This window comes from Hemiscyllium ocellatum, chromosome 13, assembly GCF_020745735.1.
Source record: "Hemiscyllium ocellatum isolate sHemOce1 chromosome 13, sHemOce1.pat.X.cur, whole genome shotgun sequence".
NCBI lineage: Eukaryota > Metazoa > Chordata > Chondrichthyes > Orectolobiformes > Hemiscylliidae > Hemiscyllium > Hemiscyllium ocellatum.
Genome location: NC_083413.1, coordinates 59,217,891 through 59,234,995, shown reverse-complemented (window position 1 = coordinate 59,234,995; position 17,105 = coordinate 59,217,891). Strand labels below are relative to the sequence as shown.

Sequence of the window (17,105 nt, the reverse complement as noted above, 5' to 3'; positions counted from 1 at the left end):
CATTTTCAATATTAACTGGAACACACTGAATGAAAGAAAACAAAGAAAAAAGTATTATATTTATTTTGCATCTATCAAACATAAGTAGTCCCAAAGCACTTTACAGAAAACAACTTTTGCTATACAGTTATTGTTGTTGTAAAAGCAGAGTTAGGTGATAAATAGCCAGTTGACTTGCATACTGACATGACAGGGTGTAATAATCACCAAGACATAGGGAAAATGGACTTGATCTTCGTCTAATAGTATAACTGAACCTTTTACATCCAGCTGAGTAAGCAGAGCAAGCTACTGAATTTCTCATCTAAAAAGACAGCACCATTAGAGATACAGCACTCCCTCACTGGTCAAATTTCTAGAGTGGGGCTTCATCTTAAACTTGAATCAAGAGACAACATTGTTATCATTGACCTTTGGCTGATCTCCAAAAATGATAATTCACAATCATTTCCACTCAAGAATTTATAACAGCTGGTCATTTTTTGCCATCCTGTCTTCCACTGAAGATGATGGACATTCAGCAATTCCAGTGGCAATGGGATAGTTTCTTATGGCATACTTTTACTGATGACTGGAGAATCCAATTCATGAGAAAGGCATGTACTGCCATAACTGTAACAGGCGGTTAGCTGGCTGTCACTGTGGATTTTGTTGGTAGCAAGCTTTGTAACTGCTGATCATCACAATGTTGCCATTTCTCTCTGTTGTTGGTTAAAGCATCCCATGTGTGAAAATTAATGTTAACAACCTTCAATTCATGCTTGCAAGCATCTTTGAGAAAAGATTTGGTTGCTCTATTGGTGTTTTGGCTTTGACTGGCTTGTCACATTGAAGATTCTTGGGGATGTGTCTATCTTCCATTCTGTCAGTGTGACAAAGTCAGCAAAGTCACCTTTGCTTAACAAGTGCTATCATACGCAAGAAATTTGCCTTTCAGAGGACTGTCACACTTGTGGTCATGACTTCCCATGAAATGGAGGAACGCATTCCACAGACAGTGAAGATAAGAATGGTTGAATTTCCTTTCTTGTTAGGTAGAAGTTATCTGTGCTTCATAGTCACACGCCAAGGTGTTGAGAACACAGGGCTTAAAGACCTTTGCCTGAAGAGTCATCTCATGATTTTCCATGCATATTTCGCAAGTCGGGTTTTGCATCACGTCAGATAGTCTGTAAACAATAATGGACCCAAGGTAGCAGAATTCGCTAGCCTCTTCCAGCAGCATGTTTAGTGACATTGAGAATAGAGATATGACACCCTGAACTTTTATCATTGTTTCTTTTTATTGGATATGATGTTTACAGTAAGGGGGAGACAATCCATTAGTCTTTGCACCCAAGTTCTTATGTGGATAACTAACATAATCAGTGTTCTGGAGTTTATTGATCAAGACATATTGGATTTTTGTCTTCACTTTCATTTGCCCAGGTTATAGCACTAACTGTTTGAACTTATCTGCTGGTACATTCCTGATAGCACAATAAGAGAAAGATAAATCGGCATAGTCTTAACAGACCAAAGGGCTGCTCTCTCAATAGAGAGAGATGACTAGTGTTATTTAACCCAAGGGTCACCACACCTCAGACGAGGGAGAGGTCAACAAGAGAGTCCTTCATTTTAGCTGAAAATGTGTTGCTGGTTAAAGCACAGCAGGTTAGGCAGCATCCAAGGAACAGGAAATTCGACGTTTCGGGCCAGAGCCCTTCATCAGGATGATAGTATGATAGCACTTGTTAAGCAAAGGTGACTTTGCTGACTCTGTCCTTCATTTTATCCTCATTCAATGAGGAAATTTACCACTCACTTTTGGCATCACTCTGCACCATAAACTTGCTGTCCAGCCAACTGAACCATAATAAGATGTTGTGACAAGCATGAGTAAGTGCTCATGGAGCAAGAGTCAATAGTATTTTAAAATATTTGTTTGCATCGCAATGCAAATGGAAAGGCACAGTGGGACTTTATACAGGAAGACAGGAGATGGCTTGACAGGGCAATGAGCTAAAACTACACCAGTAAAAGACACTGCAAAACTCTTTGCAATGATTGAAACATCTTTACATGTTTTGGTAAACATCTAGACTTTTAGTTTCATTTTACCGTCCCATAACTTTGTTACTTTCTGTATTTAGTGATGTATTTTCAGGAAGGTAGTGTTAGATGGAAAACAGGGGAACAAATTCATTATTTTTTTCTGGCTTAGATGTTGCTTGAAAAAAAAAACATGGTTTTCTCACTTACCAAGTTAATCCAGAACAAGGATTCCCTCAATTTTTTAATCAACAATTTTACAGTAGCATTTTAAGTCTGTCTTCTCTAACCCTGTGTCAAACCATCACTGTTTCTATAGATCTGCTATTCAATGCTCTTTTTGAACAAAAGGACATTTAAAACTGTCTCCTCCCCGCGCACCCCCCCCCCCCGACCACTGAAAAGGAACAAGAAATCTAGCAATATTTAAACATCTTACACAAGGTCTAAGCTGAACATTACAGTTATTTCTCCATATCCTTCTGAAGGGATTGAATTAAAGTCATGAAACACAGTAAACAAAATACCAATTTTAATTATTAACTTTATTTCTGAATCAAATTAATTCCTTAACTTCTTAAAAAAAGTCAAAAGATTGTAGTAATACTAAATAGTAATACCTTCATGATCCGCCATATAATATGTTTCTAAAGAATTATACAAGGGAGACTATAAAGTATTTTTCTTTCAAAGGATTATGATTTGATAAAAATGCTTCACAGGAATTGCCAACTGAAGCTCAGCTGATCAGGAAATTTAAGATGAAATTAAATTAAAATACATTTAAATGATTAAGTACACATCATTGGAGTTGAAAGCTTCATTGGGGAGCCAGCATTATCAGAGGTAACACAGGCTGAAAGCCAGCTCTAGTACCATGTTTAAGAAACACTTCACCTGGAGTTCTCTGCCTGAGGCAGTTCAGGCCCACAGTGACATCAATTTAGGTGGTGGAAGGGGATGGGTCCTGAATCTACCCCAGCTAAATACAATCCTGTGTTAGCGATTTTTGAGAAGATTAGTAGCTTAGGTTGATGATAAGTAGGTAACCCAGCTTGCTGAGCTTGAAGGTTTGTTTTCAGATGTTTCGTCACCATACTAGGTAACATCATCAGTGAGTCTCTGGTGAAGTGCTGGTGGCATGTCCCGCCTCTCAATTTATGGATCTTGATTTCTTAAGATGGGTGATGGAATTTCCCGTTCTTGTTTTCAAGGGAAGGTAGATAGGGTCTAAATGATGTGTTTTTTGATGGAGTTGTGATTAGAATGCCATGTCTCTAAGAAGGTAAAAACAATGACTGCAGATGCTGGAAACCAGATTCTGGATCAGTGGTGCTGGAAGAGCACAGCAGTTCAGGCAGCATCCAACGAGCAGCGAAATCGACGTTTCGGGCAAAAGCCCTTCATCAGGAATAAAGGCAGTGAGCTGGAAGCATGGAGAGATAAGCTGGGGGGGTGGGGGGGTGGGGGTGGGGAGACAGTAGAATAGACTACAATGGGTGAATGGGGGAGGAGATGAAGCTAATAGGTCAGGGAGGAGAAGTTGGAGTGGATAGGTGGAAAAGGAGCTAGGCAGGTCGGACAAGTCCGGACAAGTCATGGGGACAGTGCTGAACTGGAAGTTTGAAACTAGGATGAGGTGGGGGAAGGGGGAATGAGGAAGCTGTTGAAGTCCACATTGATGCCCTGGGGTTGAAGTGTTCCGAGGCGGAAGATGAGGCATTCTTCCCCCAGACGTCTAGTGGTGAGGGAGCGGCGGTGAAGGAGGCCCAGGACCTCCATGTCCTCAGCAGAGTGGGAGGGGGAGTTGAAATGTTGGGCCACAGGGTGGTGTGGTTGATTGGTGTGGGTGTCCCGGAGATGTTCCCTAAAGCGCTCTGCTAGGAGGCGCCCAGTCTCCCCAATGTAGCGGAGGCCGCATCAGGAGCAACGGATACAATAAATGATATTAGTGGATGTGCAGGTAAAACTTTGATGGATGTGGAAGGCTCCTTTAGGGCCTTGGATAGAGGTGACGGAGGAGGTGTGAGCACAGGTTTTACAGTTCCTGCGGTGGCAGGGGAAAGTGCCAGGATGGGAGGGTGGGTTGTAGGGGTGTGTGGACCTGACCAGGTAGTCACGGAGGGAACGGTCTTTGCGGAAGACGGAAAGGGGTGGGGAGGGAAATATATCGCTGGTGGTGGGGTCTTTTTGGAGGTGGCGGAAATGTCGGCGGATGATTTGGTTTATGTGAAGGTTGGTAGGGTGGAAGGTGAGCACCAGGGGCGTTCTGTCCTTGTTACGGTTGGAGGGGTGTGGTTTGAGGGCGGAGATGCGGGATGTGGACGAGATGCGTTCAGGGTACCTTTAACCACATGGGAAGGGAAATTGCGGTCTCGAAAGAAGGAGGCCATCTGGTGTGTTCTGTGGTGGAACTGGTCCTCCTGAGAGCAGATACGGCGGAGGCGGAGGAATTGGGAATACGGGATGGCATTTTTGCAAGAGATAGGGTGGGAAGAAGTGTAATCCAGGTAGCTGTGGGAGTCGGTGGGTTTGTAAAAAAATGTCAGTGTCAAGCTGGTCGTCATTAATGGAGATGGAGAGGTCCAGGAAGGGGAGGGAGGTGTCAGAAATGGTCCAGGTAAATTTAAGGTCAGGGTGGAAAGTGTTGGTGAAGTTGATAAATTGCTCAACCTCCTCACGGGAGCACGAGGTGGCGCCAATGCAGACAAAAATATAGCGGAGGAAGAGGTGCCGGTGTAATTACGGAAGATCAACTGTTCCACATAGCCAACAAAGAGACAGGCACAGCTGGGGCCCATAAGTGTGCCCATGGCTACCCCTTTGGTCTGGAAGAAGTGGGAGGATTCAAAGGAGAAATTGTTAAGGGCGAGGACCAGTTCGGCCAAAAGAATGAGTGTGTCGGTGGAAGGGTACTGTTGGGGACGTCTGGAGAGGAAAAAAACGGAGGGCTTGGAGGCCCTGGTCATGGCGGATGGAGGTGTAGAGGGATTGGATATCCATGGTGAAGATGAGGCGTTGGGGGCTGGGGAAACGAAAGTCTTGGAGGAGGTGAGGGCGTGGGTGGTGTCTCGAACGTATGTGGGGAGTTCCTGGACTTGGGGGGATAGGACAGTGTCGAGGTAGGTAGAGATGAGTTCAGTGGAGCAGGAGCATGCTGAGACAATGGGTTGGCCAGGGTGGTCAGGCTTGTCGATCTTGGGAAGGAGGTAGAACCGGGCAGTACGGGGTTCCCGGACTATGAGGTTGGAAGCTGTGGGTGGGAGATCTCCTGAGTTGATGTGGTTCTGTATGGTCTGGGAGATGATGGTTTGGTGATGGGGGGGTGGGGTCATGGTCGAGGAGGCAGTTGGAAGAGGTGTCCTCGAGTTGGCGTTTAGCTTCAGCCGAGTAAAGGTCAGTGCGTCAGACTACCACTGCACCCCCCTCTTGTGTTGGCTTTGTTTCACCTGTCCTAGGATGTGTGTTTTCCCAGTCAAAGTGGTGTTCTTCTTTATCTGTATGTATAGAAACTAGAGTTAGTGGGTCATGTCTCTTGGTGGCCATTTGGTGTTCATGTATCCTGGTTGCAAGTTTCCTGCTAGTTTGCCCAATGTAGCATTTTTTACAGTTCTTGCATGGCTTCTTGTAAATGACATTCCTTTTGCTGGTGGTATCTAATGGATGCTTCTGGTTCATTAGTTGCTGTTTAAGTGTCTTGATAGGTTTGTCGGCTACCATGATGGCAAGGGGTCTGAATGGTCTGGATGTAAGGTGACATGGCTGTAGTTTTTGGTTGTGTTGTGTCACGTCACTCCAACCCAGAAATCCTGAACACCAATGACACCAAGATAGAAGAGGATAAAATAATGGTCTCCTTTGATGTTACAGCCCTTTTCACATCAATTAACATTGACCTGGCCAAAAAAACACTGGCATCAATACAAGGAAAACCAGGACCACAAACACCAGACAGCACCAACCTCAGCAGCAAAGCTAATGGACCTGTGCCCCATCACCCACTTCACATTCAGTAACAAAACTTACAAAGAAGTCAACAGAACACCCATGGGATCACCAATATCAGAACTCATAGCGGAAGCAGTAATGCAGAGACTTGAACAAGCTGCGCTCTCATCAATCCAACACAAACCTTAGGTCTACTACGACCCACTATCACTAGTTTCTATACATACAGACAAAGCAGGATACCACTTTGACTGGGCCAACACACATATCCTCGGACAGGCGAAACAAAGACACACACGAGAATTCTGAGAGGCATGGCATTCTAATCAGAACTCCATCGATAAACACATCGACTTACATCCCATCTACCTTGCCTTGAAAAAAAGAACCGGAAATGACATCACCCACCTTAAGAAACCAAGACCTATAAATAGAGAGGCAGGACATACCACCAGCACTTCACCAGAGACTCTCACTGATGATGTTACCTAGTATGGTGATGAAACATCTGAAAATAAACCTTCAAGCTTAGCGAACTAACTTGCATACTTTCAATGTGTGAGCCCCAATCTGATTCACACATGTTGTTTAATCTCCAAGGAATTCAAGTAGCTGTACAAACATTCATTTTTACATGTATCTTCTAGCCTGGAGCTATGGACAGTGGAGGTGGAACTAACATTTCTGTCCTGGTTATGTCCGACCAGGAAATCACTTCCTCTCCTATCACGTATCATTAGCATACATTGAATTTCAATTTGTAAGTCACTCTAACCAGTTGGGCCAGGTGATGAATGCTACCACTATTTGCCATAAAGTCCAGAATTGGGTCATGAACCTAGATCCTGTGACTCTGAAACAAGAACTATCTCAACTCGGCCACAAGTCCTCCTTCTATTGAAACATTAATCGATATTAAGTGAATATTTACAGGGAATATTTGTTTTAAGCATCAATGAAATATGTATTATGTTTTGTCACAGGGAATTATTTATTTTTGCGCAATCTCCAGTCTCCCAGTAACAGAGATATTTTGAACATGTTTGAAAAACATTTCGTCTTGTAAGACAAACACTGAAGTCTCTTAAATCAACAACAAACTCAGTTTTTCAAATAACCTTAGGAAGAGATCAGTTAATAGATTATGGCTCCAGCACAGATCTTGCTCTGTGCAATATTGAATGTATTAAGTACAAGTCCATAGTGACCGGTTGTAAAAAGGGAACTGCATCAGAACTACTAACTCAATGCAGCGCGTATCCAGGTAAGATTATGCCCATCAGAATCTGGCTGTGCAATACATTCACAAAAGAAAGTTGTTTGATGGTTAATTGGAAGTTTCTTCGGTGGCAAAAATCATTCGGTTTTTCGATAATATAAAACAAAAGAACTGCGAAGTCCGAAAACCTGAAACAAAATAGAAATTGCTAGAGAAACTCAATCTCTTAAAATTGGACCCGAAACGTTAGCTCTGCTTTCTCTCCAGGGCTGCTATGTTTTTCCAGCATTTTCTGTTTTTGTGTTAGGTTTTTCGGACTTGATGTTGGATAAGAAAATACCACAAAGGAATCTGTGGAAAGCGCCAATTCGGTGCAGTGAGATTGAAAGGTCTGCGGTTACCAGGACAACTATTTTATCCCTGTTCGGAATTTTGATTCAGGTTTCTATTTAAACTGCACCGCTATACATTAATCGCCAGAACTGTGCGAACAGAAGAGCTGGCTGGTGTCCACGGCGAACCAATAACCGAACACTGATTCAATACCGTGGACAGTATCGTTTCCTCAGTATTGCCCCGCAGTCAACACCACCCGAGGGGAAATTCCGTGATTATGTCAGACTCCTTGCTGACAATATAACTAAATTAGAAACCTGATCTGCTTCAGCACTGCTAAACAGAGAGCTCAGCGAGTGAAACGTATGCATTTCAGTTTGGCTCGGAATGTAGTATCTCTCGTCTTGTTAACAAGTGGCGTCAAACTACGGTGATCTAATGCATCCACAAAGGAATGAAAAGAAAACTTACATAACGTCCAGGGCAAACACGCCAAAGACTGCCCACTAAAGTAGCCGGTTATTCACAATGTTTAACGGTATTGTGTTAGTCATCTTTCGACCAGCAGCCTGCCTACTGTAAATGGCATTGAAGGAAGAAACCTCAGCCTCGCCCATGAAGTGGATTGTTCCTTTAGTATGAACAGTGATAAATCGACTGAAATGTACCGTAAGTTAGAAATAGAGCTAACCTGTTTGACAGAGTGAAGTGAATAAGCGGTGTTGTAAAGGGGCGTGCTGCCTGCTATATTTCATTTAATTTCAAGTGGAACATGTAGAGGAAACCAGAGTCGATTAAAAAGTGACCACCAACCCGTGCAGGGATCTTGTGCCCACAGTGCAGCAGAAGTCTTTTGTTGTTGCTTCTCCCCTCCCACCCCCCTCTAGCATGATGCCCCGCCTGGAAACAGTGGAAACAAGCCGCCCTCTTTCCCCTCTCCCTCTGAATCGCAATAGGCCCAGGAAGAGGGGCCGACAATGGCACTCACTCACCCTGCAGTCTCAGCTCCCGAGTCTGCCCACTCCTCCGGCGCCCCGCCGCCGCCGCCACTGCTACTACTACTACCGGCGCCTCGCATCATGTCCCTGCGTTGCATTCGGCACCAGCCTGCACTCTGCTGCTCAGGGAGCGCCAGCTTCAGGCGGATCCGCTCCTCATTGTTTTCCCGCAGGTTGACCATAGAAACACAACCCGCCCCTTGACGTCAACAATCCTGACAGAGCAGACACGGGGCGCTCCAATGACAGCCGAGGCTTTTCCCTCTCTCTGCTGCTTTAACCAGCCACTCGAGGGAAACAGGAACAACACACTCTCATTCTGACGGCAAATATAAAGAGGGGAAAGGCGAGGGAGCAACGTGGCGGGGTGGGTAGAAAGAACATGTTCGATGCAACTATGATGCAAACAAGACCGATTGGTCGCTGCAGGGTGTCAGGACCGCTGCAATTGGATTATTCGACAAGTAAACACTGGTCGAGAGTGTGGTGCTGGAAAAGCACAGCCAGTGAGGCAGCATCCGAGGAGCAGGAGAATCGACGTTTCAGGCAAAAGCCCTTCATCAGAAATGTGCTCCTCGGATGCTGCCTGACCGGCTGTGCTTTTCCAGCACCACACTTCCGCCTCTGATCTCCAAGCATCTGCAGTTCTCACATTCTCCTAGGTAAACATTGGTGCCTGGAACTGTATGTACTTAAAATACCCGAGACAGCAAAGGTGCACTAATCTGCCACTTGGCACACATCTTGCAGGTGCCTTGAAGTGCAGAGGTGGCTAGCTGGTTTGTAGAAATCAAAGCAGGTCTGCCACTGAGGAGGCTAGATTTTTTTCTAGTTATACATAACAATTTTAACACATTCACAAAGTCAGCCAAGCAACAGAAACTTCCCAAAAGTGGTTTTGATCCTTTTTTTTGCCAACATTTGTACACATTTCCTACCATCCTTAATCCCATCACCACAATACTTCCACTCCTTTCTTGTTACATTGATCTAGCTTCCTTTTCAATATACTGTATCACGCTACATTATACCTTGTAGTAACAAGGCCAACAGAATAACCGTAGAAGTAAAGTTTCTTCAGTCCCCAAGACAGCACAAATAAAACTGATGAAAGCAAAATACTGCAGATGCTGGAAATCTGAAACAAACAGAATTCTTTCCACTTGACAAACCATATCGATTCCTCCTGATTAGTAATTTTTTTTTCTAATCACATGGCCAAAAGCTCAAATGTTTTATACAATACAAACTACTTGAAAGCACTCTATGGATCTTCTTCAAGGCTACTTCTTGCAATATTTCCAGTTTATATGTGGAATCACCCATGATTACAGTTATCCCTTTATTAGAAGTATCCTGTATTGCTTGTACATTTTGTTCCATGTTAGAGTTACTGTAAGGGGGCATGATTAACAGTCCAACACCTCCAGCATGTCTTGTACATATTGTCCTTGAATGTCAGATAACCCTCAATATTCAGGACCCACTGTCCACCATTAATTCAATGGCTTGTTACATGTGTAGCTTTATGTCCAGATCCTTGACCTTTATCATGTTCAAAGCTCTGCAAGGCAGCTTACGCGTGGAGCCTCACGAGATGGGGGGAATACTAAATGAGTATTCTGCATCAGTGTTTACAGTGAAGAACATGGCAGATATACAATGTAGGGAAATAGATGGGGACATCTTGAAAAATGCCCATATTGCAGAGGAGGTGGTGTTGTGTGTCTTGAAACACATAAAAGTGGATAAATCCCCAGGACCTGATCAAGTGTACCATAGAATTCTGTGGGAAGCTCGGGATGTGATTGCTGGGCTCCCTGCTGAGATTTTTGTATCATCGATAGTCACAAGTGAGGTTCCAGCAAATTGGAGGTTGGCTGACGTGGTGCCACTGTTTAAGATAGGTGGTAAGGTCAAGCCAGGGAACTATAGACTGGTGAGCCTGACATCGGTGGTGGGCAAGTTGTTGGAAGGAATCCTGAATGACACAATTTACATGGCAGGGTGCATGGTGGAGGATGGCTTTTCAGACTGGAGGCCACAAGGATTGGTGCTGGGTCATCATTTATATAAATTATTTGGATAGGAACATAGGAAGTATAGTTAGTAAGTTTGCCGAGAACACCAAAATTGGAGATGTAGTGGACAGCAAAGAATGCTATCTTAGAGTGCAATAGGATCTTGATCAGATGGTCCATTGAGTGGCAGATGGAGTTTAATTTAGATAAATGTGAGGTGCCGCATTTTGGAAATGCAAATAAGAGTAGGACTTACATGCTTAATGGTAAGGTCCTGAAGAGTGTTGCAGAGCAAAGATACTTTTCTGTCTGTCTCCTCCTACCATACTCCAATCATTCACCATATTACTGTTTTCCTCTTGCTCTACTGTTTGATAAATCACATTCTTTCACATTTATTCACTTGCCCTCACTATTTAGTTTAAAACACTTACTTTTCCCCTACTTATTCAAATTGCAAGAACACTGGTCCAACATGGTTCATGTATAGACATATCAATGGTACAGCCCCCACTTTGTCCAGCAGCGATGCCAATGCCCCAAAAAATGGAACCACATGTTCCAAACCATTCTTTGGGCCACATATTCGTCTCTAAATGCACCCACTCTATGCAAATTGGCATTGAGTTCAAGTAATAATCCAGAGATCACAAAAGTTTCATGTCTGCCTTTTAATTTAATCCCCTAGCTCCTCATACTTGCTGTACAGAATGTCTTTCTAGCTCTGTTTGTCATACATATCTAGGTAGGTCACACCAACTTGAATTGCCTGCTTCTGCTGCAATTTTCTCTCTGGCCCCAAGCAGATATCCTGAACCCTGGTACTGGACAGGCAGCATAGTTCTCTGGATTCTTGCTTTCCCCTACTGAATAGCTTCCTATGCCATAGTCAGTTTATTTATACATCCCACAGCCTTGCTCTCTTCAAAAAATCTGAAAATTTCACCTTTGGACAACTGCAGAGGCTGACACCCCTGGTTCTGGATTCCCTTATCTGCCTCAATCAGTCACATCTTCCCATCTCTGACAACAGACCAAATCAGAAGACCCTGTCCTGAGAGATGTGACTGCTTCTTGCTACAAAGAATCCAGGTGTCTTTTCTCCTCCCTGATGCATTACAGTGTCTGTAGTTCAGCCTCTAGAACATACTCTAAGCCAAAGTTGTTCAATACTCACATAGAAATAAATAATGTAGAGTAACTGAGGAAATGAAAAAAAAGGTTTGATGAAATGCCACCATAAATGAAAGGTTAAGTCAGGAAAGATTGAATTAGCTCAAGCTCTTTGCTAGAAAGAGTGTGACTTACAGGTAACCGGATCGAGGTCTTTAAGATTAAGAAGGGATAGTCATGGAGATGTTGCTTTGCGGTTATAGTTCTCACCTTGTTACCACATTGAGTGGTTGAGTTGACGAGCATGGATACACTTAAAGGGAAGCTAAGTAAATATTTGAAGGTCAGAATAGTGCGTTGTTAAGATTAAGTAAAGAAGAATGGAAGGCAAACACAAGCCACTTACTTTTATCAAGCCACTTTGAAGAATAAAAATTGAACTGCAGCAGTTCAATGTGTCCCCTGCCCGTTCAGGGCAACAAGGGGTGGTGCAATAATTGTGAGCCTTGTCAAATTTCCCTAGTTTAGAGAATAAATAAAAATATTTGCATCCAGAAGTAGATTACTTCACAGCAAAGCAATTCAAGCTATGCTAGTCAAAACAATATGTTTATTGTTTGAATCCCTACACCCACCTCTTCACCAACACCTGCATCACAAAGCACTTCACTGCAACTATACACTTTTGATTTGTAGACACTTGTAATCTAGGGAAACATAGCAGCCCATTTACACACAGCTGGCTCCCATAAATGGACAGATTTCTCTTGAGTTGCTACATCCCAGATGTCTTTATTCAGTAAATACTTAATTGTGATTGGAGTAGAATTCTAGATTGTAGCATTGCTGTAAGCTTCGCAATCAATATTACACAAATGTACTTTCTAATACAACTGCATGAGTCACACTGCCTTTTGCCCAGTGTCAGTCATGTTAAATTGAACTGAAAGGCAAATATTTGTTGATAAGTGATGAACCACAGTTTAGATAACCTATTTTTTGATTTAGTCCATGTCACCATATGAATAATTTTACACACCAGTCGTTCTTGGTTTGAACGTCTCACTAGCACATTGAACAAAATTATTGCTTTATGTTTATTGGTGGCTGCTCCATGCATTAGAACTCATTTACAGCTATGATGGGCCACATAAATGTAACTTTATGTAGACTGAAACTAGAGTTATTGAAATTTAGATAGAATTTTACAGTACAAAAAAAAAGTCCATTTGACCCACGGTCTGCCCCCCCCCCCCAAAAGAGCTAGCTAGTTAGCCCCATTCTCCAGCCCAATCTTCAGAGCCTTGAAATCCATCATGTTCAGATATACATCCAGCTGTCTTTTGAAATCTCTTAAGAAATCTGTCTCCACCACTATCCCAGGCAGTGCATTCCAAATCCTAACTACTCTCATAAGGCTATCAATTCTAGACCTCATGCTGACAATATTGAAATGTGACTCTTACTTACTGATAAACCAACTAATGGAACCAGATTATGCTCCTTCACTCATTCAAAATTATGAACAATTTTGACAATATCAATGAGGTCACTCTCTAATCTTCATTGTTCTAGAAGAGTAAGCCCAAAATCTCCAATCTTTCTTTGCATCTAAAATCCCTCATTATCATTAAAGTAAATCTCCTTTGCACTTCCTCCAGGGCTTTAACATCTGATCTTTGATAAGGTGCCCAGAACTGAATACAATATTCCAAAAGTGATCTGACTAATGATTTGTGCAAGTGCAGCATCACTTTCTTGCTTTTATATTCAGACTCTATTTATAAGCCCAAGGATCCTAGAAACCTTAGCAACTGTTTCAGCCTTCCCGGCCACCTTCAGAGAATTCTACATTTGAAAGCCTCAAATCTTGTACTCCCTTCAAAGTTGTACAATTGAGCCAGAATTGGCTCATGTATTTTGGTAGAAGAAACATTACTTCAGATTTCTCTGCATTGAATTTGATCCGCCAGGCATCTTCCCATTTTGCCAACTTGTCAATGTCACTCAGCGTCACCTTCACAATCCATTATTCTCACTAGCTTAGTATCATTTGCAAATTTTGCCCTCAACAACCATCTCCAAATTATATGTAAAAAGTCAGAAAAAGAAAGGATCCCAACACCAATACCTGGGAGCACCACTTCAACTCATTTTCAGTCTGAGAAACACCTATCAATACCTACCCACCATTTCCTATCTTTTAATCAATTTCTAATTCATGCTGCAAAGGACCCATCAATCCCAACCAGCTCTAATTTGCTAACCAGCTTGTATGGAAAATAAAGAACATGAAAGCATGGGAAGGATTAAAGCATGAAGACCACTGGCAATCTGTGTTCTGTGGAAGGCAGGATGGGATAACCATAGTGGAACATTCTTACACCAGTTAGCAGAGTAAGGTTAAGTCTGAAAGGTCACTATGGCGAGATGAAATAACAAAGAAACTTGCTTTATTATTTGTGTTAAGTGCTACTATGACAGGATTAGGACAATAAATATTTGGGAGATGACATTAAAATATCTAATTAATAGTTAGTAGAGTCAGCTTGAGACAGGAGACTATTGTAACAGATGGAATAGCTAAATGTCTATCATGACAGCTTAGTCTGGAATTGAAGATCACTGTAGCACAGTTAGCAATAAATATCTAATCATGATGTTAGAATAATATTAAGTAGAATGTACAACTAAAGAGATAATGGGAACTAACATCACTGGTTTATGTGTAGCTAGAGTGAGGTACTTTGATTAATATAGTTGGACATGCTGATAAGCCAACAGAAACAATGATTAAAAAAAGATATAAACATCCACGGACCTTGAGATTTGTGGGCATTCGAGAATCTGCTTTCTCAGTGTCACGGTTTTTTGTTTGCAAATAAAAGACCTACTTCTTGAAGAACTCGCTGCATCTCCTGGTGGTTCTCTATATTTTCTCCACAACACTTGTCACATGGCACTGAATCAAATGTTTTCTCAAAGTCCAAATATACAGTATTTCCTTCATCCACTGCCTGTGTTACCTAGACAAAGAACTCAATTTGCCAGGCATAACCTGCCCTTGACAAAGTCATGCTGATTGTCTAATATTATTTTTTTTTTAAAAGTGTGTATTTATTTTATCCCATATAATGGCCTCCATCAGTTTTCTCACTGTTGATATCAAGCTGTGAACATGAAGGCAATGCCATTGCAGAAGTTGTTAACTTCCAAACGTTGTTAAATTCAATTTTAATTATGTAGGATCATTAACTTTGAAAAAGAAATTTGAACACCTCGTAATTAACTGAAAGAAATATGCACAAGATTTAATGTTTTAAACAAAGAATAAATTAACCATTTATAAAATGAAAAAACGACAAGTTAACACTAGTTTATGAAGATTGAACATCATGGTCTTCTTTATACCTAATCATTCCAAAGTTCCCCATAATTTTCAGGATCTTGAGGATTCTTTCATTTCTCCTTCCTGTTCTCTGGAATTCATTTTGATTTCTCCTCAGTCTTCCGGTCAATCCTCAAGTTTCGAGATGTTATGAAGATTCTATTAGCTCTTGTCTAAGCTATGCTCCAGATTGCTTTCAAAAATCTCATTATTCTGAATTTCACAGATTAAGCTGGAGACTGACTGCATTTGTATTTGGTGATTTAGAAATCAGGAATACTCTATAATCCTGGGTGTGAATTAGGTTGTACCATTGTCCCACCAATGAGATTCCTCCTTTCAAGTGTAATTAACGAAAGTTTGAATTGCATTTACTTCAGGGTTGTTTACTAGCTTTTCAATCAAAGTTTCAATGCAGTCCTGGATTTCATTATTAGTTTCAATGTTAAACATAATAATGGCTAATCCAGTGAGACTAAAGTCATCTGCTAAATTAATCACCAGCCTACTTCAGGGACAAAACTAACTAAAATGTCTGTACCAGTGATGTGTTGTATTTTCCAACAATAAATACTTGCAAATATGGAATCTGTTTTGGGGAAATCATATCTCAATTGTAACTTATAAGCACAGCTTCACAACTTTGCAATGCTACAAGATCAAAATAAAACCCTAAATACATGTCGAAATAAAGGATCACGATTCTACATTGGAATTGGTCTACCTCCTTTTAAACCAAACTAGCAACAAGATAGTGAATGTTTGCAACAGTTTCAGTATAGATTTTAAATTTCAACAAAATCACTATGATTTGATAACATTAAGCAAAGGTATGATCCCAATTGATAATAACACCAGAACAAGTCAGATCTCAGAATGAAATTTGATTTGATAGATAAGTGTTAATTTTAAAACTTGGTCAGTTACTGAACATATTCACAAGAGGCTGTAAATGTACTTTTAACAAAATAATAAAGTTTATTAGGCACAGGATTGGGATGGTACAGAGAACAACTTACACTATGCATGACCTAGTTGAAACTGTCTTTTACCTCAGTGATGTTAAAAATATTTAATTTCAGTGAAAAGTCCTCTTGTTGAACTTGAAAGTTCCTTCTTCAGTTGACATTGCTATAATCGGTTTATTTTCAGCAGGTTTGCTTTAATTCACTCATGGGATGTGAGATTTTACTGGCTGACCAGCATGTATTGCTCATCCATACGTTATGAAATTGAAGGTGTGTACTGTACTTTTACGAGAGTGTGAATGCTGTTTTGCACTGAGAACTTAGAAGCACCTGTCAGATGACTAGCTCATGGTCTCAGTGTATTGGAAAGTTGAACCTAAGTAATATTTGGCTGTGAAATAGATACTTAAATTGGTTGGTATTTTGACAATTTTAATCTAACCAGTTTAAATGATGCCCCAGGATACTAAAACTCAATCAACTTTGAATTTATTGTTTTTGTCAACATTGAACCAATGAGATGATCCGATGTTGAGGGTATTAAAAAAAAGCCCGCATTTTGAAAGTAAGACAGAATAATTGCCATCGACAGAGTAACTGCCATCGAGAGAGACCCAAACACACACAATCAAAGGTACCATTTCATATAAAAAATTTGCAGTAAAAGAAAGATGACAATCTAGGGACATCTTCAGCCGGAAGAGGAGAGACTCCGACTATTGCAATATGGTTTTGGAATTAAATTGATGTAATTTTAACAAACGTTTTTATTGGAACAGCATGTTGTTATAGAGTTGGAAGCAGATAAGAAGCAGTTAAGAGAAAGGGTAGCTTAGAGTTTTGAATAGTTGTTGCTTAATATTCACTTTTAGAGTTAAGGAATAAATTTATATTATTTTCTTTAAATAGTGGAATTTGTGAGTTCTCCATCACTCACAATATAACAGATGAGGCAAGGTGAGTTTACTGGGTGTTTGGATTAGTAACATAGGGGCTCACCTAACTGCACTTAAGGTGGTGATGAGCTGCCTTCTTGAACTGTTGCAGTCTATGTTCTGTGGGTTGACACACAATTCCTTTAGG

At 41.3% G+C, this 17,105-nt stretch overlaps 1 protein-coding gene across 1 annotated transcript in view; it reads right to left on the bottom strand.

Moving 5' to 3' along the window:
- The window catches only part of LOC132821344 (protein FAM124B), a 47,563-nt gene extending 38,875 nt beyond the window's left edge, over positions 1 to 8,688 (bottom strand). The window contains exon 1 of the mRNA XM_060833927.1: positions 8,527 to 8,688. Within this exon, the coding sequence (XP_060689910.1) occupies positions 8,527 to 8,630 (104 nt within the window). The 5' untranslated portion in view covers positions 8,631 to 8,688. The remainder of the gene's footprint in view (positions 1 to 8,526) is intronic.
- Positions 8,689 to 17,105: the final 8,417 nt, after the last annotated feature.